Below are 19,393 nucleotides of genomic sequence, written 5' to 3'. Positions count from 1 at the left end.
TGGCAATGAATTAAATTGATTTTTCTCTCCCAAGTTGAGTCTGTTTTGTCTGTGACCACAACTGGTGAGGGAGCCGTCCCTGTCCTCATCCTAATCCCGTAGCCCCTTTGCTGTGATTCCCTTCCCATCTCACTGGGTGGGGGGAGTGAGTGCAGGACTGCATGGTCCTACTGTGGTTAAACCACCACGTGTTAAATTCCTGTTAAATAATACGTTTTCTAAACTACACATTAATTTGTAGGAATTAAGACTTGTTTTAATTAAAATAATTTCAGAATTTCAAGAGGACTTTTCAAAAGTAATTCTTAAAGATATGTCAGAAGTGAAACAAGGCCTGCTGTGCAATGAGCTTGAAGAAGTCCAGGTCTGGACCCAGTCTGCACAAGTTAGGCATATAAAAGGATTTCATGTCAAGTTGTGCTAATTCAGTTTTACTATTCAGGGAAGAAATTACCATAAGTTATTCCTACTACATATGAATAAATAATTACATGATTTTTTGCATATGAAGTCCAAATTGAGATGGGCGTAGGAAAGTAAAGTAGCATAATGCAGTCTGCCACAAATCACCATATATTTCATCTGACTTAAGAGCTGGACAGAAAGCTGGCCATCACTCCCAGTCATTAGAGCTGGAGTTCGTTGACACAACAGTTAGAACTAAGGTTAGCAAGCTGGTTGGGATCACAAGACCATCACTTGGAGATTTCTGCATGACCACTGTGTCTTTTCAGACGACAGGGTATGACCTGAAGAACTGTCCGTATTTCACTGTTATGTGGTGGCAGAGTATTTCTTCTCACTAGTTTGTGGTGCATCTTTCATTAGCACAATTTGCAGTGAGGAGAGTCTGAAGTACCAGAATTATTCAAGTTCATTACTGCAGGAAGATCAACCCAGATCTACAGAGAGCCTCAAACAGACCAACTTCTACCCTTACATCACCCTCAAACTGGACTATTTGCCTTTATTTAACAATGTCTGTTCACAGCATTTAACACGAGTACGCACTGCGCAACACACCCCATGATACACGGAAGCTATGTACTTAGCAAGAAGAAGCCAAACCTAAAAGCCAGGCCCTCTGCCTGGCCACGCAAAAGAAGTGGAAGAAATTAAAAGCTTTCCAAAAGGTATTTAATTAAATTTTACATAAGTTCTGGAATATCTGCATATGAGCATGAAACCAGTGAATCTGTCTTAGCATAATTAATTATAATGTACTAAGGGAAGAGCATAAACATCTAGAACTAAGATCGAAGTGACAGCAAGAATTTTACGTTAATTACCACGTGCCTTACAAGTATTATAAGATAAGCTCAAGTGTAGCCTTCTGCATCACAGAAAAAGCGTTATCCATACTGTTTACATAAAACATAACTTGCCTGTTGTGGACAGAGGGGGTTTCTTGGATCATGCACGGTATGTTATTCTCAAGGTTGTAGTTTAAACTGTTTGTCAGGCAGACTGGCTGCGCAGGCCACAAGTCTCCCGTTGGGTAAAGACCTAAAAAGGGAAAAGGGAATGAAACGCAGAACAACAGGAAGGAGCCTCCACAAACCTGAATATCACAATGACACTTTATTCCCAGATCCACAGTAAGGATTATATGCTATTATAAAAAGTCCAGAACTACTATCCAATCTATTTTTTTGTGATGAATGTCCATCTTTAAACAAATCTCAAAATTTCTATTTGTTAAAATATATATAAAAAAAGACTTGAATTGAGAAGCTGAAATTGAACAAAACAGGGCAAGAAATTCCTACAGAAAGTCCTTAAGTCATCAGCCGCCAGCACCAAGGTGGCACCCCTCCTCACAGCAGGATGGATGGCAGCCATGTGATGCCCACCAGCCTCCCCAATGCCCCCACCCATCAGTCAAGTAACCACCTCTGAAGTCCAACCACACAAATGGAGCGGAACAGGGTCAGGTTTTTAATAGGCTAGAGCTGCCCACGATCAAGCAATACGTCAACTTGTTACGGATGCATTTAGGTCCTAGGGCAGATACTCATTGTACTGGTCTCTATGGACTGAGTGCCCTGACTGCCCACAGATACTTGGTTCCTATCAGCTCTGTGAGAACAGGGAGCTGGAGAAAGGAAAAAATCCAAATCGGCAGTCTCCGTAAGACAACAGTTACAAAATTAGCTCTGTTTCATGATTTCACACAATAGATATTACGAACATTGCTACTGGAGAAAAAGTTTAATCAGCATTTGTATCCTACCAGACACAGGTTAAACTTAGAGCAGAGGAGACAGTCACAAGTAGGCAGTTCTGCCCAAAGAACCATGGGTCCTAAACAGCTTTCAAACTCCCCCTCACCATGTAGCCTGTTGGTTTTATGAATTCCACTCAACAAGTTAATATTACTTCCCTTTGCAACACAAAGAATGAAAACTCAGGAGTTTTAACAGCCCAACCCAACCTCACTCATTATTGCTTTCAAAGAGAGCAAGTCCCAACTGTGGAAATTTAGAGTGATATTTGATTTGATGCTGAGCTTCATTTTAACACAGCAATCAGTGCTCTTGATCTCCCAACCACATTACTTTTGGACATAAACCTATGCAAAGCAAGAGGATGAAAAAACAAAGAATATCCAAAACATGAGTTGAAAGCTAAATGCTGTCTTCACAGAGGCACAATGCAGCAAAAAATGCCAAGATGATAAGCTTTGATTTGCTAACTTTGCTGTTAACTTGTTTAGAAAGAAGTTCTAAAAACAACATATCTATTAAGTTGGTGTATACAAGCGTTAGTTAGCAATAACACTGAAACTGCTTGACAAACTGTGTAAAAAACAGCTTTAGTTGTTAATAAATAACTGACCTTTATTTTTGTCAGGATCTGCAGCTATGTCAGTGAAATTGGGACATAAGGTTTCAGGATATTGGGGGATGCTGTTCATGTCTCTGCTGAATGAAAAGAAGATTTAATTTCTTAAGTCTAGGCATGTTATGTTTCATAATCCAAAGTATTTAAAAGGAAATATACAGAGAAGTAAAAAAAAATTCCAATCAACATCATGGTTGCTATTGCCTTCCCACTTTCTTTCCTCATTTTTCTTATATTGAATTAACCCCATGCCATTTTTTTAACAGCTTTTTTCCCAATTAAAAGCCAGCTACTTATTACACATTCAAAATGAATTAAATTAATACATCTTAATTGGCTCACTTTTATCATCCAAGTATCAACCTACTGCAAATTAATTCAACAGCTCTTCTCTAAACTCGGAAAACAAGCTATAGTCCATGAAGACGAGTAGGATCTCTCATAATGTTTCAATACTCTCAACAACTTTCAGACAAGTTTACTTTTGTGTGCATAAAGACACATAGGCACACATGAACAACAATTTCATATTCGTCAAATCCCACCAAAGAAACTAGTCAGTATGAGTGGAAATGGAACATTTTCAAGCACCAGAATCCCAGAGGAAAAGGATTAAATTATTTCTGCTAGTGAAAAGAGAGTCATGAATGAGAAGTGAAATAAGGACTGATAGTAATAAAAATTGTGGATGCTATCTCTACTACAGTAAAGAGGTAGAAAGGATGTGGGGAACAGGGGAATCAATTTTCATGCTATATATCCTAAGAGAACATTATTCCCATTAAAATAACAACACCAACTTGAAAGTCTAAGTCCCATATTTTTTTTTTAAATCATTATTACTTTAATATAACTAAGTGCTAATGGAAATGTAGTAGGTTGCTAAGATCTGGAAGAAATGAGAGGGGAAAAACAATTTCCTTTTTCCCCCAATTTTACTTTACATTTGGAAGCATTTATTGTATTTCCACAACATGATCTATTTTGCATACATCTTTTCACCTACTGAAGAAGATTCTTCTTCTTCCAACTAGAACATACAGTTAGATGATCACAAAAAATGACAGGACAACAGGTAGGTATAATTTATCAAAATGAGACAAGATTTCAAGTTGGTGTTGTTTCTTTAATGTCTTACAGGTGTCGATTCAATTTTTTTACCTGGTATTGCAGATGTTATGAGACAGATTTAAAGTGATAGGAGTTTCAGATGGAAAATCATTTTGTGAAATATTCTCTCCTAAAGAAAAGAATGACTGTGAAAATCAAAGATCCTAAAAAAAGAAGCATGCACAAAATATACATACACACAAATAGACTCATAAATAGTGTTAACCAAGTTTTCTCTCAGACTGGAGTATCACTACCTGCATTTATTCCAAAGCATGCTATCTAATTCCATGTGGACTTAAATGTATTTTATGACTTATAGGTGATTACCACACTCTTAATGGAGAGGTTCCTTGTTACTACTAAATTAATTTTGAATTTCAAATTACTTATTTGCTCTTTTTTAAGAGGCATTACGAATTGAATAAATAGAAAAGTCATGCACAGAATTCATTATCTATTAGATTGCAAGTTCAGATATATCACATACTGTATCCTTTGGTAATGTAAAGTCTTATACATAAACAAACAGACATGTAAGTACATGCACATTGTTAATTATTCTAAACAGTTTTCTTCAGGTACTCAAAGCTGATTTTACTTCAACACTTTCTTTAAAGTTTACTTCTAGGGCTACATCAATCTGGACGGTGATGGTGGTGACAGGGTTTAGGCTTTCAACTATTTAATTATATTCAGGCCTTGAAAAAAACTGTTCCCATTTCTCATATAGTCAAGTGTCTCAGGTCTCCTGGCTACTTATGCCTCCAATACTGCCATCCAATCCCAGCATCTTCAGATCTGAACTGCTTTCACACATTTCTCATTTGTGCATTTTCTTAAATAACTCTAACAAAAAGACTGTATTTTTATGAGAATAATGTGATGTAACAAAATTCAAAAGAAAAAATTGCTTTGACTAGTGACTCTCAGTTCTTCCATCATTCCATGAAAACTAATTGTGCAGAGTTTGACACTTTCTCTGTAGCCTGACAGCTCATCTTCGTCTCCACAAAACTTCTGGTACTTTTTTACAAGTACCAAATTCTTTAAATCTCTCCTTGTGCTTCTGAGAGTTGCTCTCACCTATAAAAGGCAAGTTAAATGCTCCATGCCACGGTACCCCTTTCCATTCAGAAGGAATGCTGAAACTCTGCCCACTATGGTGCAGAGGTGTTATTTGCAGAACTTACTGGATGGAAGAAAATGCCTGGCAGTAATCATGGGCTTTTTATCTCCGTCTGAACTGCTGGTACTGCTCCAGCTACCCCAGCTCCCACGACTCGCACGAACACTTCCCGATGAACTTCCACAATCTGAGCTTGAATCAGAACAAAACTTCTCCAAACACTTCTTTTTGGACCGTTGATAAAAGCTTTCTAAAGAAGTTGCAAAAACAAAACAATACAAAACATTTAAGAAAGTCTTTCAGCTGAAGATTCAGTCAAAAGTCATCTAAAACATGAATCCACGTGGATTCTCTGAGTTTCTTGACAACAGGAAAGAAAATAGTATTTACTGATAGTTTCAAGATAAATGTGCCAGCCCTACCACGAGGAGCTTATGACCTACAAGACATCCCCAGTGCAATCAGTGCAAGTCAGGGTACAGTGTGGTTAGAGGCAACAGTATGAAGTAGGAAGTCCATACTGTTCTTTGAAAAATATAGTGGATATTTTAAACATGAAACATATCCTGGCTGTAGGAACATGCATACTAAAAGCAATGACAAATGTGGGAAGTAATAAATTCAGAAGTGATAGATTCTCCTTTCTTATTATCTCTTCAGGGATGCAAAGGAAAATCCGTAATCATTGATACCTTCTTCAGCTCTTCTCTTCCCAAAAGCCAGGGAAAACAGCTGATTACAATCCTGCCAGAAAGGCAGGAAGCAGGTACCCAAGCTAGTGGTGGTTTTTAAAAATGACCTGTCTGTTCTAAAGGTGGCCTTCACAACACAGCTGCTTGAGTTAATACCAGCTTTAATTTGAACACACAAGCAGACTGGCAGTCCTTCACCCGGGACTGATGGATTATGGCTTCAGACTGAATCATCTCCTGATTTGCACTACCAACCAACCCCACAGAGAAAGCATGTAGAGCCCTTCAGAAGCGAGCAGGTATTATTTCAGGCGCTGCATCATGCCAGTTCTGCTGTCTTTGCGTCAGGGTCCAAAAGGGAGAGAAGCACACGTCACTCAAGGAAGGACTACAGGTCTACAGCCACAAAAATCACATTTCTTCCCTCATTTAAGACAATTAAGATTGTGTACCTGTTTCTCCCTGGGAGAGAGATAAGCTCCCAGCTTTTTGGTCTGCTTTACAATTTTCCCCGCTGCCCTGAGGACACCAGGCTCTTATTCCAATATTCGCTCTCAGATCCGGCCTTTCAAATTCACCGCACATATGCTTCAATTCACTCTGCTCAGGGACCCTAATACAACCACACCCAAAGAAACGTGTTTGCATTATACATTTCAGCTGCATTTTTCCTTTTCAGGCATTGAACACTTCAGCTCACATGGCTATCAAGGCAGGAGAGAGGGCAAGGAATAGGTTTCAGAGTTTTATTCCCCAATTTTACAGAAACTTAAAAAACTTAGCCCAAAATGCGATATCCCACCACACAAACTACTACTGCTCAGGGGAAGAAGCAAAACAATGTGTGTATGTTTAACCCCATTCTCTAATGCACTTGCAGAAGGCAATCTGATGTTATAGTGAAAAGTACAGTCTAGCACTGCACAAAGACCCAGATACGCAGAGAAATGCATCCTACATCTATTTCACTGGCATAATTATAACTAGAATAAAACCATCATCTCAAGTAATCCTAAGTTTTTTGCTAGTAAAATTGAAATATCTGGATCCAATATCATAATCAGAGAGTATTAAGGGAAAATGAATAAAATCCAGCTGTCAAGTTTCTGCAGAAAGGAAAATGGTTACATCTTAACTCAGAAAGCAGCAACTGCTGAATCAGTTCAAGGAACAGACACCAAATTTCAGTCCTTCACTTCCATTTTTCTATCCTTCCTACCTACAAAGGTGTGCATTCTGCAAAGTGCTGACTTCCCACACAATGAATAGTAATTTTTTTATAACAAGTTATAACAGCCCCTTCAGATTTACAATCTCCTTCTTAAGTCCACTGACCTCAATAGGACCACTTGCAATAAATATTTAGTCTGTGAAGGTTTTGTAGGATTGTGACTTTAATTCAAAAGGCTGGGGGAGGGTAAGGAGAAGGATTTTCTCCTTATAAGTGTTTCTATTCTAGCAGCTGTTCATAACTGCTATTTTTTATCAACAATCCAAAAAACTTAAATTTATAAAATATGAAAAAATAATTAAGAGTTGTTTACAGCTAACTTTAGAAATGCATTTAAACAAACCTCAGGGGGAAAAAACTGCCCTGATTTCCCAAGGCACTCTCAATATTTCTTTTGAGCCTAGTGCTACTCTAATCTTTTTAATCGTTACGGCAAAATGCAAGCTGCTGTCTCTTTTCTACATAATTGTCTCCCTCTTTCAAGACTCGTAGAAGACAATATTCCTTCAGTTACTCAATATAGCAGATGATTCTCCTGAAGGTGGAATCATTTCAACAATTTTGTTTTCCTTTATTCACTGAAGAGAACACAGGACTGGATTTTATGCACACAATACACAATGGAAAGGAAGCTAACCATCCAGACTTCAGAGACAGCAAATTCCAGACTGTAACAGAGAGCGACCACTGCTATGCAGAATGGGGTGTGTCTATACACACGCAGATTTACAAAGGGAATATTTTTTTTCTTTTTTTGCTGGTGATACTTAGTACTGTACATTCTTAAAAACAAAGGCTCAGACAGGATTAAAGTGCGTTTATTAAGTAGATAAAGCAATTTGCCTAATGTACTATGCAAAACCTGCAGAAACATTACAGCAACTCTAGATTTTTTTATGATTTGGTGAGGTAATACATACCTTGTAGATATATTAACGTTCTTCTTCTTATTTTTTCTAGATGTTCTATTTCTATTCCAATTCATATTTGGTACATTTCCTTCCTTCTTCTCCTGAGGTTTCTTCTTCCTATATCCATCTCCTTGCTAAAGATAAAAAAAAATGAGCTGAGACAATACATACATTATAAAATGAAGTTACCTCAGTAAATGAACTCCATTGGATTTTTCTAGCTAAATTTCTCTTGACAAAACAACCTGACCCAAATGCATAGTTACTTCACGATTTAGTGCCTTTCCACAGCACATCTTCTTTCCAGCATCATCAATTTGACCAGCATTTCCAAGGTTCTGTCCTCCAAGACACTAAGAGATGATGAGGGAGAAATTTTTTAATTCCCAGTGTTAGCATTTTCCCCCTCACAGCATCTAGCTCTGACTTCCAGGGAAATAAAAATAATAGGGGGAGAAAAAGGAAAGCAGTCAATAAAATTCCCAATGTGCTAAAACCAAAAAACATCTGCCAGATTTATGATCAGTTTGTGTGCAAGTTCAGCAGCAATAAATCCTCCCTTTCCTCAGCAGCTGGGGGGTTGGGGAGAGGCATTCATTTGAATTATGGCTGAGGAAATTATGGGGCAAGTTAAGCAACAAATAATAGTCATTTTAAAAAATGCAAGAAACAAACTGAGCACCATCAGTCACACATGGAAAGAAGTCTGTAACAACAGATCCCAAAACAAAACTAGGCCCTGTCTTTTCTGATACATATTCCTCAAGCATGGTAAGCAATTCCTCCTTACACCTTTTTGCTATGGGATTCCTATCCAATAGGATAGGACACAAACATAATCCAAATTCTTGGCATCCTGATGAAGTTCCTTAAAGTGTTTTACACCGCCTGCAATAAAGGTATAGTCTGCTGTTTCTTATCGTTCTCAGAAACCAGGAGTGAAGAATGATCCTTCTAGCAGCCTCACAAGCTGCTAAGGGCTTTCTGCCCACTGCATTCTCAAATGCACATTTCTGATGCAAAGCCTTGAATCTGGAGATCAGGTCTGCAAACTAAGGCTGATATCTAGGACACCTCCCCTCCAAAATATGTTCCCACATCATTACTGTAGCTGACAGCTGGCATTAGACTCCAGTATGCTTGTGCCTGCTCTGAAAATAACAAGAATATCTCTGGTTGTGATACGGCCAATATCACAAAGCCTGTTTTAATTTTTACCCAAACTGCTCATCATTCTTTAAAGCACCATTAATATGAAATGGATGTGGGACACTATGTCTGTGTACTTCCTCATTCATCTGACTTACAGTGCTTCAGGTCTACGATTTTACATAACAGTCCTACATACACATACATACCTGTATGTGTATACATACATAAATAAACAACAAAAAGATCATTTTAAATTTGAAAAGTGCAAAGATCATAATACAAACCTCGGAAGAAGTAATCTCCTCTTTTGCGCAGCACAGAGTCTCTTCCTTAGGTCCTTTATTAATCTTTTTCTCCACGGAAGGCTTTAGGTTGATCTGCTTTTTTAAAGTCTCACAGTTTTCTGTTTCATTCCTGAGAGGCACTTGCTGGCTATTCCCTACAATTAAACAGTAACATCAGTTTGCTTAGGAAGAGAATGGGCTCCCAAACATAACCACAATATCATCTGCCTTTCTGTAAAAACAAACTTGTGCTGCTTTCCAAAACATTAAGAGACTAACCTCTGATGATGCTTATAATTTCAAAATCAGAAGCTAATGCTGTATAAAAATTCTTTTGCAAAAAGTAGCTCTGTATTGATTCATGCTGATGGGCACACCGCTCCTAGTGCATGCATAAATTACCCAAGTCCTGCTCATCAAATCTCCATTTGAGCTATTCAGGTCCCAGCCATGGCTCTGTAAGGTAGAATCTGAAGCCAGAGAATACTGAGCTAAAAAATAAACAGAAAAAAACCTGCAAGCTGGGTGGGGAGGAGACTTTTCAAAAAATGGGTAGATCAAAATAAGGACAGCCTTTATGTCTCTGAAGTGCCCTCTGCATTCACTATAAAGACAAAGGGAAGTCATCCTTTCTTTAGGTTCTGCATTAATAAGTTCATTTTCTTGAGAGTCTTGTCAGGAAGAATAATTATTCTTGTGTAACAAAAGCCAAGAGATGAAGAAAATGAGAGAGGAAACCCGCCTGAACAACTAGCTGAGTTGCCCAGTCGAGTCACAGACCTCCACCTGGGCACTGTCAGTGGTGGACAGGACAAAATTCCCTTCAGCTCTGATCAGTTCCAGGTATCTGCAATACATCCACAGTGATCTGCTACTGAGACTCTCGGCTGCTCTCCATAAGAAATGCCACCGCTTATCGCACTGAACTGGTCTTCTCAAATGGGAAAGGCATGCTCAAATGTTTTTATTGTTTCCTACCTACCAATCAACTACTACATCTTAGCCCTGAGTCAGCCACCCTCTCCCCTCTGGAGCAGGTGGTCACGATGACTGAAATAGGAGATGGTGTGAATGAAACACTAGGGGAGACACCAGGCAAGGGAAGCTGCCACAGCTCTAGAAAAACATTCTTTTGGTCTCCAGCATACAAACAGGCAAGTACCTGAGGTCTGGAAGACTCCCTGTTTGCAGAAAAACAGGTCTGTAACTATAACCAAGATACAAACATTGCAACATGGTACTTTTTAGACTTCATTTATCCTACCAAACTTCTTGAAACAGAAATACTCGCATCCTTGACAGTGCAGAAAACCACAACTGCTTACAGACAACACAGCAGATCACCTGTAGTGCTTTACCACTGAACACAAGTAACTGTCAGTACTCCTGAAACACTCAAGGTGGAAGCTTTGTCAATGAATAGAAGTCTAGTACCTCCCAACTGGCTTACATATAACCATGATTTCCTCAGCCTGTACTCAAAGTTACTTTCCTGTGCACATAAATACAGTTAACACATAATTACTGATTTTTTTTTTTTTTCCTCCAGTTGATTTCCTAATTCAAAGCAAAGAATGAACAACACTGCAGTTTAGGAGCACATGAAGAATTTCAACATACTTTGTAATTATGAGGGAAATTATCCTGTCTCCACCTGAGATGGCCCACATGTACCCGCTGTACCTCACAGATAATGACACAATGGGAAACAAATGGCCCAGGGTAACAACTACACACTATAGCAGGGCCTGAAATTCCTCTGCAACGGCTCACTCACTAAATAAACTCTGCCACAGCTACAGCAAACGCCAGTCTTCAGCATTCAACTATTCTGCCAAGTGCCTAAGTAAAGCCAAGCTTCCAGAGGACACGTTCTCCTATCCTGCTCTCAATTTTGCCCTGGTGCCCTTAGGCTGCTCTTGACTTGCAAAGCCAAAAGGTAAGATTTCCAGGCAGCTTAGTTCCACAATTAAAAACAAAACAAAACAAAACCCCAAGATAAAAAAAATATAGCTATGCAGTTACTAAGAGAAATGTTGATCTGCAGATTCCTAGAAAGTATAACTTCACAATACTCTGATGTCAGCTTTTGTTATTTTAGGTGGTTTTATCAAAAAAGTTCTGAAGATCCAGTACAGAACATGCTTGCTTGGTGACTAAAAATCAGGCATCAGATTTTCAGTTGACCTGAAAATCACAAACTGGGATGTTTCTGAATATTTAACAAGGGCAACTTGTGTTTTATAAGCAGGTCTATAACATAAATTATTTTAACAATTAAAATGTTACAGCACAAGTTTGAAATCTGTAAACCAAGGCAAATCTATGATTTATGAAACAACTTTTAATGCAGGCTATTTCCTTAGGAACGTAAACAGCTAAATCATAGTGAACATATCAGAAATACCACATCTTGTCCCATGTAAAAGGCAAAATCCTGATCACAGTGAAATCAACAGAAGATTTCACCCAGTAAATCTGACTGACAGAAATTGAAAAAAAAATAAAAAAAAATTACCACTGGTTTTCCTAGAAATTTCTTGCAGTTCTGGCTGTTGCTGAGGTGAATTTCTGGACAAGTGACTTTCAGGTAGCTTCCTGGACATCTTCACAGGACAGAACTCCTGTTCTTTGAGCTCAACTAGATTTTCTGAAGTTTTAAGGTTAGTTTCCTTAGGAAACATACATGTTTGAAGATCTTCCTTCAGATCACACTCTGAAGAAGTATTTTTAATGAGAACTGTATTTTTCAGTGCACTTTCTTCTTTACCCAGAAAGTTTTCTGGAAGAGTTAAATTCTTGTTAACATTTATGCCATTTGCATATTTTAGAGTTACCCAGTTCTCACTGACAACATCAGTGCAAATGTCCTCTTTTGGCGCTGAGATTTGGTTCTCTGCAATCTGGTTTTGTTTCTCATCAGTAGTTGCAATGGCACTTCCAGCTGCTGTGCTTGCTTTCTGCTTACTGTAGTAAACTGAACATTTGTGTTTCTTCTGAGAGTGGCTGTAGGTCGCAGGACTTCTCTTTGCTGCATTCTGACTTCGGCTGGAAGAAGTGCCTACAGACAGGAACCCCTTCCCTTTACCTTTATCTGAGGAACTATAGGAATCCATAAATGTCTTGCAGCTTCCCCTGGAGAAAAAAAAATAAATTATTTTAGACTTGTTTTCATCTATGAAGCTATCATGAATTGTTTTATGGAATATTTTTGTAAGAAAAGAAAGGGGGGCATATTCACAAGCCATGAAACTGCATTAGGTCTTCAATTTATCATACAAGCTAAGCACATTCTGATTTTGGTGGGAGTTGAGCAAAACTCGATAAGTATGTGCTCAGACTTCAAACACACTAATATGCTTCAGTGAGTAAGTGCAAAACTGACCACTTCAAAAGGGTCAGATTTGAGGACCATTAATGTATTTTCCACTCCTTCCATGGCTGCCACACAGGGTATATCCTTCACTTTCATCACACAGTTTATCTTATGTACTACTGACAATATATAAGATTAATAAACTCTTGAGTTCTTCCATTTCTCTTTTGTGGAGAGGAATATATGCCACAACACTGAAAGCTCGCTGAAAGAGGCTGCCTGGAACACTATCCTTCTAAACCAGCCCACAGCAATATCAAAATACAAACAGACAGAAAGCATCACTCCACAATAAACAGGGTACAAAAAAAGGCAATTCAAAAGAAGGAAAAAAAAAAATGTTTTTACTTGTAGGAATCAGAGCTGATTACGTCAACAGAGTTACTGTTCTGCTGCGGTGAAGAAGTATGATTTGGCCTCTGTCTTGATTTCATGAACTCTGCTAGAATATACTGGGCTTGCTGGAAGGCTATCAGAATCACTCCGAGCAGGGACAAACTGCCAAAGAAAGCAACAGATACTCATGTCTACAATTTTCAGGAGCATTCAGTGAAAGAGTTAAAAAGCTTCCAACAAGACGCAGTTTTCAAATATTCTGTTAGTAAATTCTAAGTAAGAGGACAGATGAGAAAACTCAAAATACAGTTTAAAACAAACAGTTGTAATAGTCTTTCCCTTTTTTCCCCTATAGCCGCTGCTAATTATTCTCTTGAGAAAATAATTCAGCCATGAGCTTTACAAATAAAAAAATCTAACAAAGAAAAAATCCATTCTAAAAAAGCTAATACTTGATTTGAAGATCAGTTAGAAGTTAAGTCTCACTACAACACAATGGCAATATATCACAGTACGATAACTATCAGCTTTTTGAGTACCTTCTATTCATTCATGATAGCTAGGTCATTATTTTTATATTTACTTAATACTGCTTCTTTCTTTTCCTGGAGAAAATGCTGGCATAAAATTGGCTACAAATGCCACCATACTTCTGCAATAAAACTGAAGCTGCGAAATATCTTCTCTTTCTCCCTGGTGTATTAATAGCACCAAATATAAGATGGATCAGAACAAAAATCTTTGTAATTCATCAAACCACCTTCTCAATCATGCAGTATAAATTTTGCCAGCAGGAAAACAGAATGAGAAATTCCTGATTTTTCACATCCCTGTAGCCTCTTTCTGTTGCATCTAGAACCCTGTAAAGTGGTCATCTTTGACGCTTCATTTGTGCTCTGACTGTCTTCAGTGTCAAAACAACAATGCAAGCAGAACCACAGCGTGCATCGGGATCTCAGTTAGGTATGCACCAGCACATCTATGTATCACCATGACATTCACATTCACTGCTTGAAGGAATTCAAGGTTAGTGTGATGAAAACACTGGACATCATCTGTGATAAACAAAACATTCAGTTCACACTACGCAGTGTGAAAGCTTAGTAAAAGAAGACAAAAAAAAAGAATATGCATAGGAGCAGAATGCTTAATTGTTGTACAAAGGTACAGTCCTCTTAAAAGCAGTTTACCATGTGCAAGCAATGAGTCAGCTAACACAAGCCAAATCACCTTTCTGGGGCAGCCTGTTTAGCAGTGTGCCCACCAAAAGCTAACAATAAACATGAATATTTTTAACAAGTGAAAGGAGGAAAGAAGAGGAAGGAAAAGCAGGTCCTCAATTGGTTGTCTGAAACTTTATAAATAAAATTAATATTAATTTCCCAGAAATACTTAATCTAGCAGTCCACTCAATTCTATTTATGATGTTCAGATACTAGTATGTTACATGTATGTCTCTACTGCACAAGGTAAGTCTTCTAGCAAGGAGAGTACCCACTGGGTATTCCCTGGGGGGGTATCCTAGCCCTTTTTATTTGCAGCCTTAACACAGAAGCTTATTAGGAGGAGCAGCAAGAAATGCTTGACAAGTCCATCACCAGCTACTGCATCACACCTAAGGTGTCACAGCCAGCTGGCAGGACTCTCAGGAGACAGATTTAGGCCCTATCACCACTAAAAATCAGTAGAGATTTAGGCTCTTATGACCACTAAAAATCTAACAGAAGCCAAAAGTGCTTGCTGATCTTTCACTGGCAGGTTCTTTCAAACTGGTGCAGGGGCCCTGAAAGCATTACCTTACAAAGAGGACAGTGAGCCTCCAGAAAGACTCTTCCCAGCTGGGTCCTGGCACCACATCTGCACACAGCGGTAACAGATGGTGAGGAAGGGTCACGTTGAGTGTGAAGTGGAACTCCAAATCAGCAGCAGTCACCAGTGTAAATTCCCGGATTACCCACGAAGATGTAAAGTCAGGAGTGAATCTGGCAGGAAAAGCAGACAGAGCTGGTGTTATTTTTCCATTCTTGGGCTGAATTTCATTTTCTGAAGTCACAAAGATACCAGAAGAATACCAAATATCTTTTGATTGAATAATATATTAAAAAAGACAATGAAATAAATGACCACTGTCTGCTTAGACTATGCAGATGGCATTACCACCTAAGAGAGGTAAGATTTTGAGGTCATCTTCAAGCAGTTAAAGTATGTGTTATTATTGTGACTCTTCACAATACTCTCATTACTGTGGCTCATCTTCCTTTTCTCCGTGAGGTGCACATGATCAACTGATGTTGATCAAAACACTCTTGACCAAAAGCACAGTCATCAAGTGTACAGGCAGCATTACTCTGGAAAAAGCCCAGTACTAGGATAAGTCTAGAACAAGGCTGGAAAGACAGGGACAGCAGAAGAAAACATCATATTTGTCTCTTCTTCCACTTATTTCCCTGACCCATACCATTATTCTATTTGACTGCCATGGGTACTGCCAGAAGATATGACTTCCTTTTCCAGTCAGTAGAGATGGTACTTGTTGTACGTGAAACTGCAATTACTGTAATACAGTAATTAACTCTACTTATGTTTAAGTCATGAATTTCACTCAATAGGATTTTTAAAAGAATCAGTTTTAGACTATGTGCAATGTTAGGAAAACACGACTAGATTGTGGTCAGGCTACTTGCAATAGTAGAGAATAGTTAGAGAATAACAATCAAATTACAAAAAGTTAGTGGCAAAGCATTTCTTACTCTTTTATTTTGACAACTCTTGCTTTAATTTATTACTTCATAATGCGCTGATAAAAGCACATACGCTGCTTTTTAAAAATAATGGACTCTTACAAAGAAACATTATTACATTATCAATTTGTTAGTATTACCCTTACTGAAAAGGGGAAATGCTTACGAAATTTGTATTCAAAGCTCACCAAATTTTGTGTGCGGGTGTGCTATTGGAGTGTCTGTTACTGAAATAATTATTTCAAATTTCCACTTAAGTTAATTTGTCAGCAAATTTTTCAGTGCTTACACAATGCTGATCTCCCGTGATGAGTTCTGAGCCAGGAAAAATTCCTGACAGTCTAACACTTCAAATCCATATCCTTGGCAACTGTAACCATTGATTTTCATTGATGAAATTGTTATAGGAAGAGGCCCAATATTCTCTACTTTGAAGTTCTTCGTAATGGATAGAATTTGCTTGCTGTCTTTCAGTTCTTAAAGGAAAAAAAAAAAAAAAGAATTATTATTTTACAGTGCATAAAAATCATTTTCTTATGTTTATAAATAAATTTCTCTTTTTATTTCCAATCTAATAAAAAATTCAGAAGTGACCAACATTTTAATACAGACTGTTTTGCAGTAGTGTATTTCTAGAATTTGTAACTATCCTCAGTCAGTGTTTTGAGAAAACAGAATCCACACTTCTCATGACCAAGCTCTTCAGCTTTTTCTATTTCAACATTCTGTTTACTTAACATTACTGTACTGTACCAGTACCACTACGGAGTAACGCAGCCAGCAACAAAATCAGAGACCTGTTTCTTCTTACTCACGTCGTCTGCAGTCCATTAGTGTAGCTTCTGGCACCTTGAATCGAAGAGATCCTCCTGCACCAGGTAGTCTTCCCCCTACTTTAAGCAATTCTTTGGCTCCAAAGCCTTCTACATTGATCACGTCCAGAACAGTCAAGTTGTTTCTGCCATCATATAAAAATCAAGCAATCAGCCACTAAATCACAGATGAAGTTTGCAAAATCATGGCTTTTCTATCTAGGTGCCAATGCAAGACAACAGCGTTTCAGTAACAGAATCATTGGTCACACCTGGATAGGTTTCCCCTAGAGACAGGACAAGTCTGGAACCCGTCACCACTGAATTTCACACAGTTGAGGAACAAGCTTTGTGACCACTGCCACCCAATAACAACAGTGCCACCTAGTAAAAATGATTGTTTCTTTCATAAACTCTCTTTTGCTCCAGACATAACCAATGTGTGGTCGCACATGAGACTCACTGCCTACTTAACTCCTAGCATTGTGGAGTTAAGTTGCAAACAGCAAAGCCACCCAATGTGCTAAACTATCACACTCTTCTAACTCAAAAGTACATCAGTACATTCATATGTATTTTATAACCCACTGATCATATATCAGGAAAAAAGGCTCTATTTTTTTAATGACTGAGACACAAGGCACAAAGACCCTTTAAGCAATTTTGATTAAAACGGAGGTATTCTGACTTTCAAATTTCAACCATTTGTCTTTGCTAATGATTTGGCAAATTCATTTTTACACTGAGTTGTTTGATTCTCATGTACAACTGAAACTTGGCTTACCTGATTAAAATAAGGGAAGCTACTCTTTTGTAGTCAATTGGTGTAAAAATTACACCAACTTTTCTGCTTTCCATTGGCTGTAAACTTAACCAAAGCAGCTCAGAACTGCATTTCTTGATGAGATCCTCTTGATGTGCATACTGTTAAAACAAAAATGCACTTCTTATTCACAGAAAACATGCGTGTTTAAAGATCTCAATAAAAAGAACACTACAACTTTACTTAGCACCACATAAGATATTTTTGGCAAGGTACAATAACTGCTAACTAACTTGTTATACAAAAGTCTTTCAATTTGACAACATAAAACATCAGATAAGGTTGTTTATTTGAGCAAAAGTTCATATTACTGCACTTATTATTATGAGGAATGTATTACTTCATTTTTTAAAACAGCTTTTATTTGCTCAGATGGAAAAGAAATTATATGGTGTCTTTCATATTCAAGGAATCCTGAAACACTTCACAACACAATGAGAACTGACAGTATACTGATTGCACAGGGAAATGTGGCAACCATTATACCCTCAGCGTAGGACTTGCAACTTGATTTAAGAGAGAAAGTGACTGTTGGCAAATATGTTGATCATTTGAGTCACTGGAAACAAGCCAAAGCGAACTCCCTACCATATTAATTGAAAACCAGAACTACCAGAAGTTCACTGAGTCTGGAAATAATGTAATTTATTTTTTTTCCCCCAATACTGCTGTTTATTCTTTCACCCATTAAAAAAATGAAAACAGTCCTAAAAGGTTCTATTCCAGAACTGGGGGTCTCCTCTTAGAAAGGAGTGGCTAGACACCTACAGCAGTCAAAACAACCATAAACATTATAAAATAGGCTCTTGCTTGGTTGTTTTTCAATTCATGGCTGTTGTATTAATGGTTTTTCTGATCTTTTCCAGTCCAAAATGTTTTTATTCTTAGTCTATTTTATAAAAAAGAACATACAAAAGGTTTCAGAACTGGCATTTAACAGTCCATATTTATTAAAAGCATACCACATATAGCATTTGCAGACTTCACCCTGTCACTCACTACAAACAAAGATATGCATGCACTCAAATGTAAGCCTAACAATTCCTTACATATGTATATAAAGTGACTAGGGAAATTATGACAAGTTCAACAATGTAAGTATTAACAACTAGTGATTTGGTTAACAAGTCAAAAGCCATCTCATACGTGCTGAATACCAACCTAACCATGCATGTTCCCTCTAGCTCTTCAAGTCTCTAATGAAAAACAGGTATTTCACACATTGATGTAAAGAACTACTGCTATTTTTCCATTTGGTCAAGAGTATGGTGTATGGGACTGTGGAAACTCAGTGCTACCCATGTACTAGTGGAACAACCTTTTCTTTTTCAGTGTGTGCCTACAGGCTAGGATTTATGAACTGCTGTCTCCTCTCTTTTACAACAACTCTTACAACTGTTGCCAGAAATGAAAGGTCAGCTTTGATTAGTGTAACGAACACAGTGTTTTCTTTTTATAAGGTACTAATCTTTCATTAAGGTCTTAAAGCACATGTGCAGAAATGTGTATCTACATAGGACATCAAAGACATGGTTGCAGCATGCACAAGCTAGAAGTCTAAGAAGAAAGTCTCTGGGTACCCTGGACAGTACTCTGGTCGTCTGAGTATGCCAAAATCCCTGATACAGCATCTTTTTTATTTCTGTTATCCGTGACACAACATCTCAGGGTATAACCACAGTTCAGCATCGGTGTGATACAGTCAAGTGTTATCACACTTGTGTTAAAAATGAGGCAATGGGAACCAGAGAGACACATGACATTCCAACCTGAATCTGGGAGTTGCAATGAGACTGAGGTGAAGTGCAGAAATGCAGCCTTCTCCTCCTTCGAACTATCAGACAGTACTTCCCTCTACTGAAAAAAAAATATCAGCTAGCTTCTGACATCACCGACTCAAAAGCCTGACACTTCATGGTCAGTCTGGAGCTAAATTTAAGTCCCAACACAGT

The 19,393-nt window shown here is 38.0% G+C and overlaps 1 protein-coding gene across 1 annotated transcript in view; it reads right to left on the bottom strand.

Moving 5' to 3' along the window:
• Positions 1–1,385: 1,385 nt before the first annotated feature.
• TMEM131L (transmembrane 131 like) overlaps positions 1,386–19,393 on the bottom strand; it is a gene marked incomplete at its 3' end in the record, with an annotated part of 33,084 nt that continues 15,076 nt past the window's right edge. The window contains exons 14-26 of the mRNA XM_029086966.1: positions 17,403–17,542; positions 16,622–16,764; positions 16,096–16,282; positions 14,862–15,047; positions 13,078–13,227; positions 11,872–12,488; positions 9,354–9,508; positions 7,927–8,051; positions 6,228–6,388; positions 5,148–5,333; positions 4,006–4,084; positions 2,839–2,924; positions 1,386–1,506 (exon numbers count right to left, since the gene is read on the bottom strand). Coding sequence (XP_028942799.1) covers positions 1,386–1,506; positions 2,839–2,924; positions 4,006–4,084; positions 5,148–5,333; positions 6,228–6,388; positions 7,927–8,051; positions 9,354–9,508; positions 11,872–12,488; positions 13,078–13,227; positions 14,862–15,047; positions 16,096–16,282; positions 16,622–16,764; positions 17,403–17,542 — 2,336 coding nt within the window. The remainder of the gene's footprint in view (positions 1,507–2,838; positions 2,925–4,005; positions 4,085–5,147; positions 5,334–6,227; positions 6,389–7,926; positions 8,052–9,353; positions 9,509–11,871; positions 12,489–13,077; positions 13,228–14,861; positions 15,048–16,095; positions 16,283–16,621; positions 16,765–17,402; positions 17,543–19,393) is intronic.

This window comes from Antrostomus carolinensis, unplaced genomic scaffold (genome assembly GCF_000700745.2).
Source record: "Antrostomus carolinensis isolate BGI_N321 unplaced genomic scaffold, ASM70074v2 scaffold23589, whole genome shotgun sequence".
NCBI classification, from domain to species: Eukaryota; Metazoa; Chordata; class Aves; order Caprimulgiformes; family Caprimulgidae; genus Antrostomus; species Antrostomus carolinensis.
Note: the sequence above shows the minus strand (reverse complement) of the source record. Positions and strands in the feature narration are given on the sequence as shown.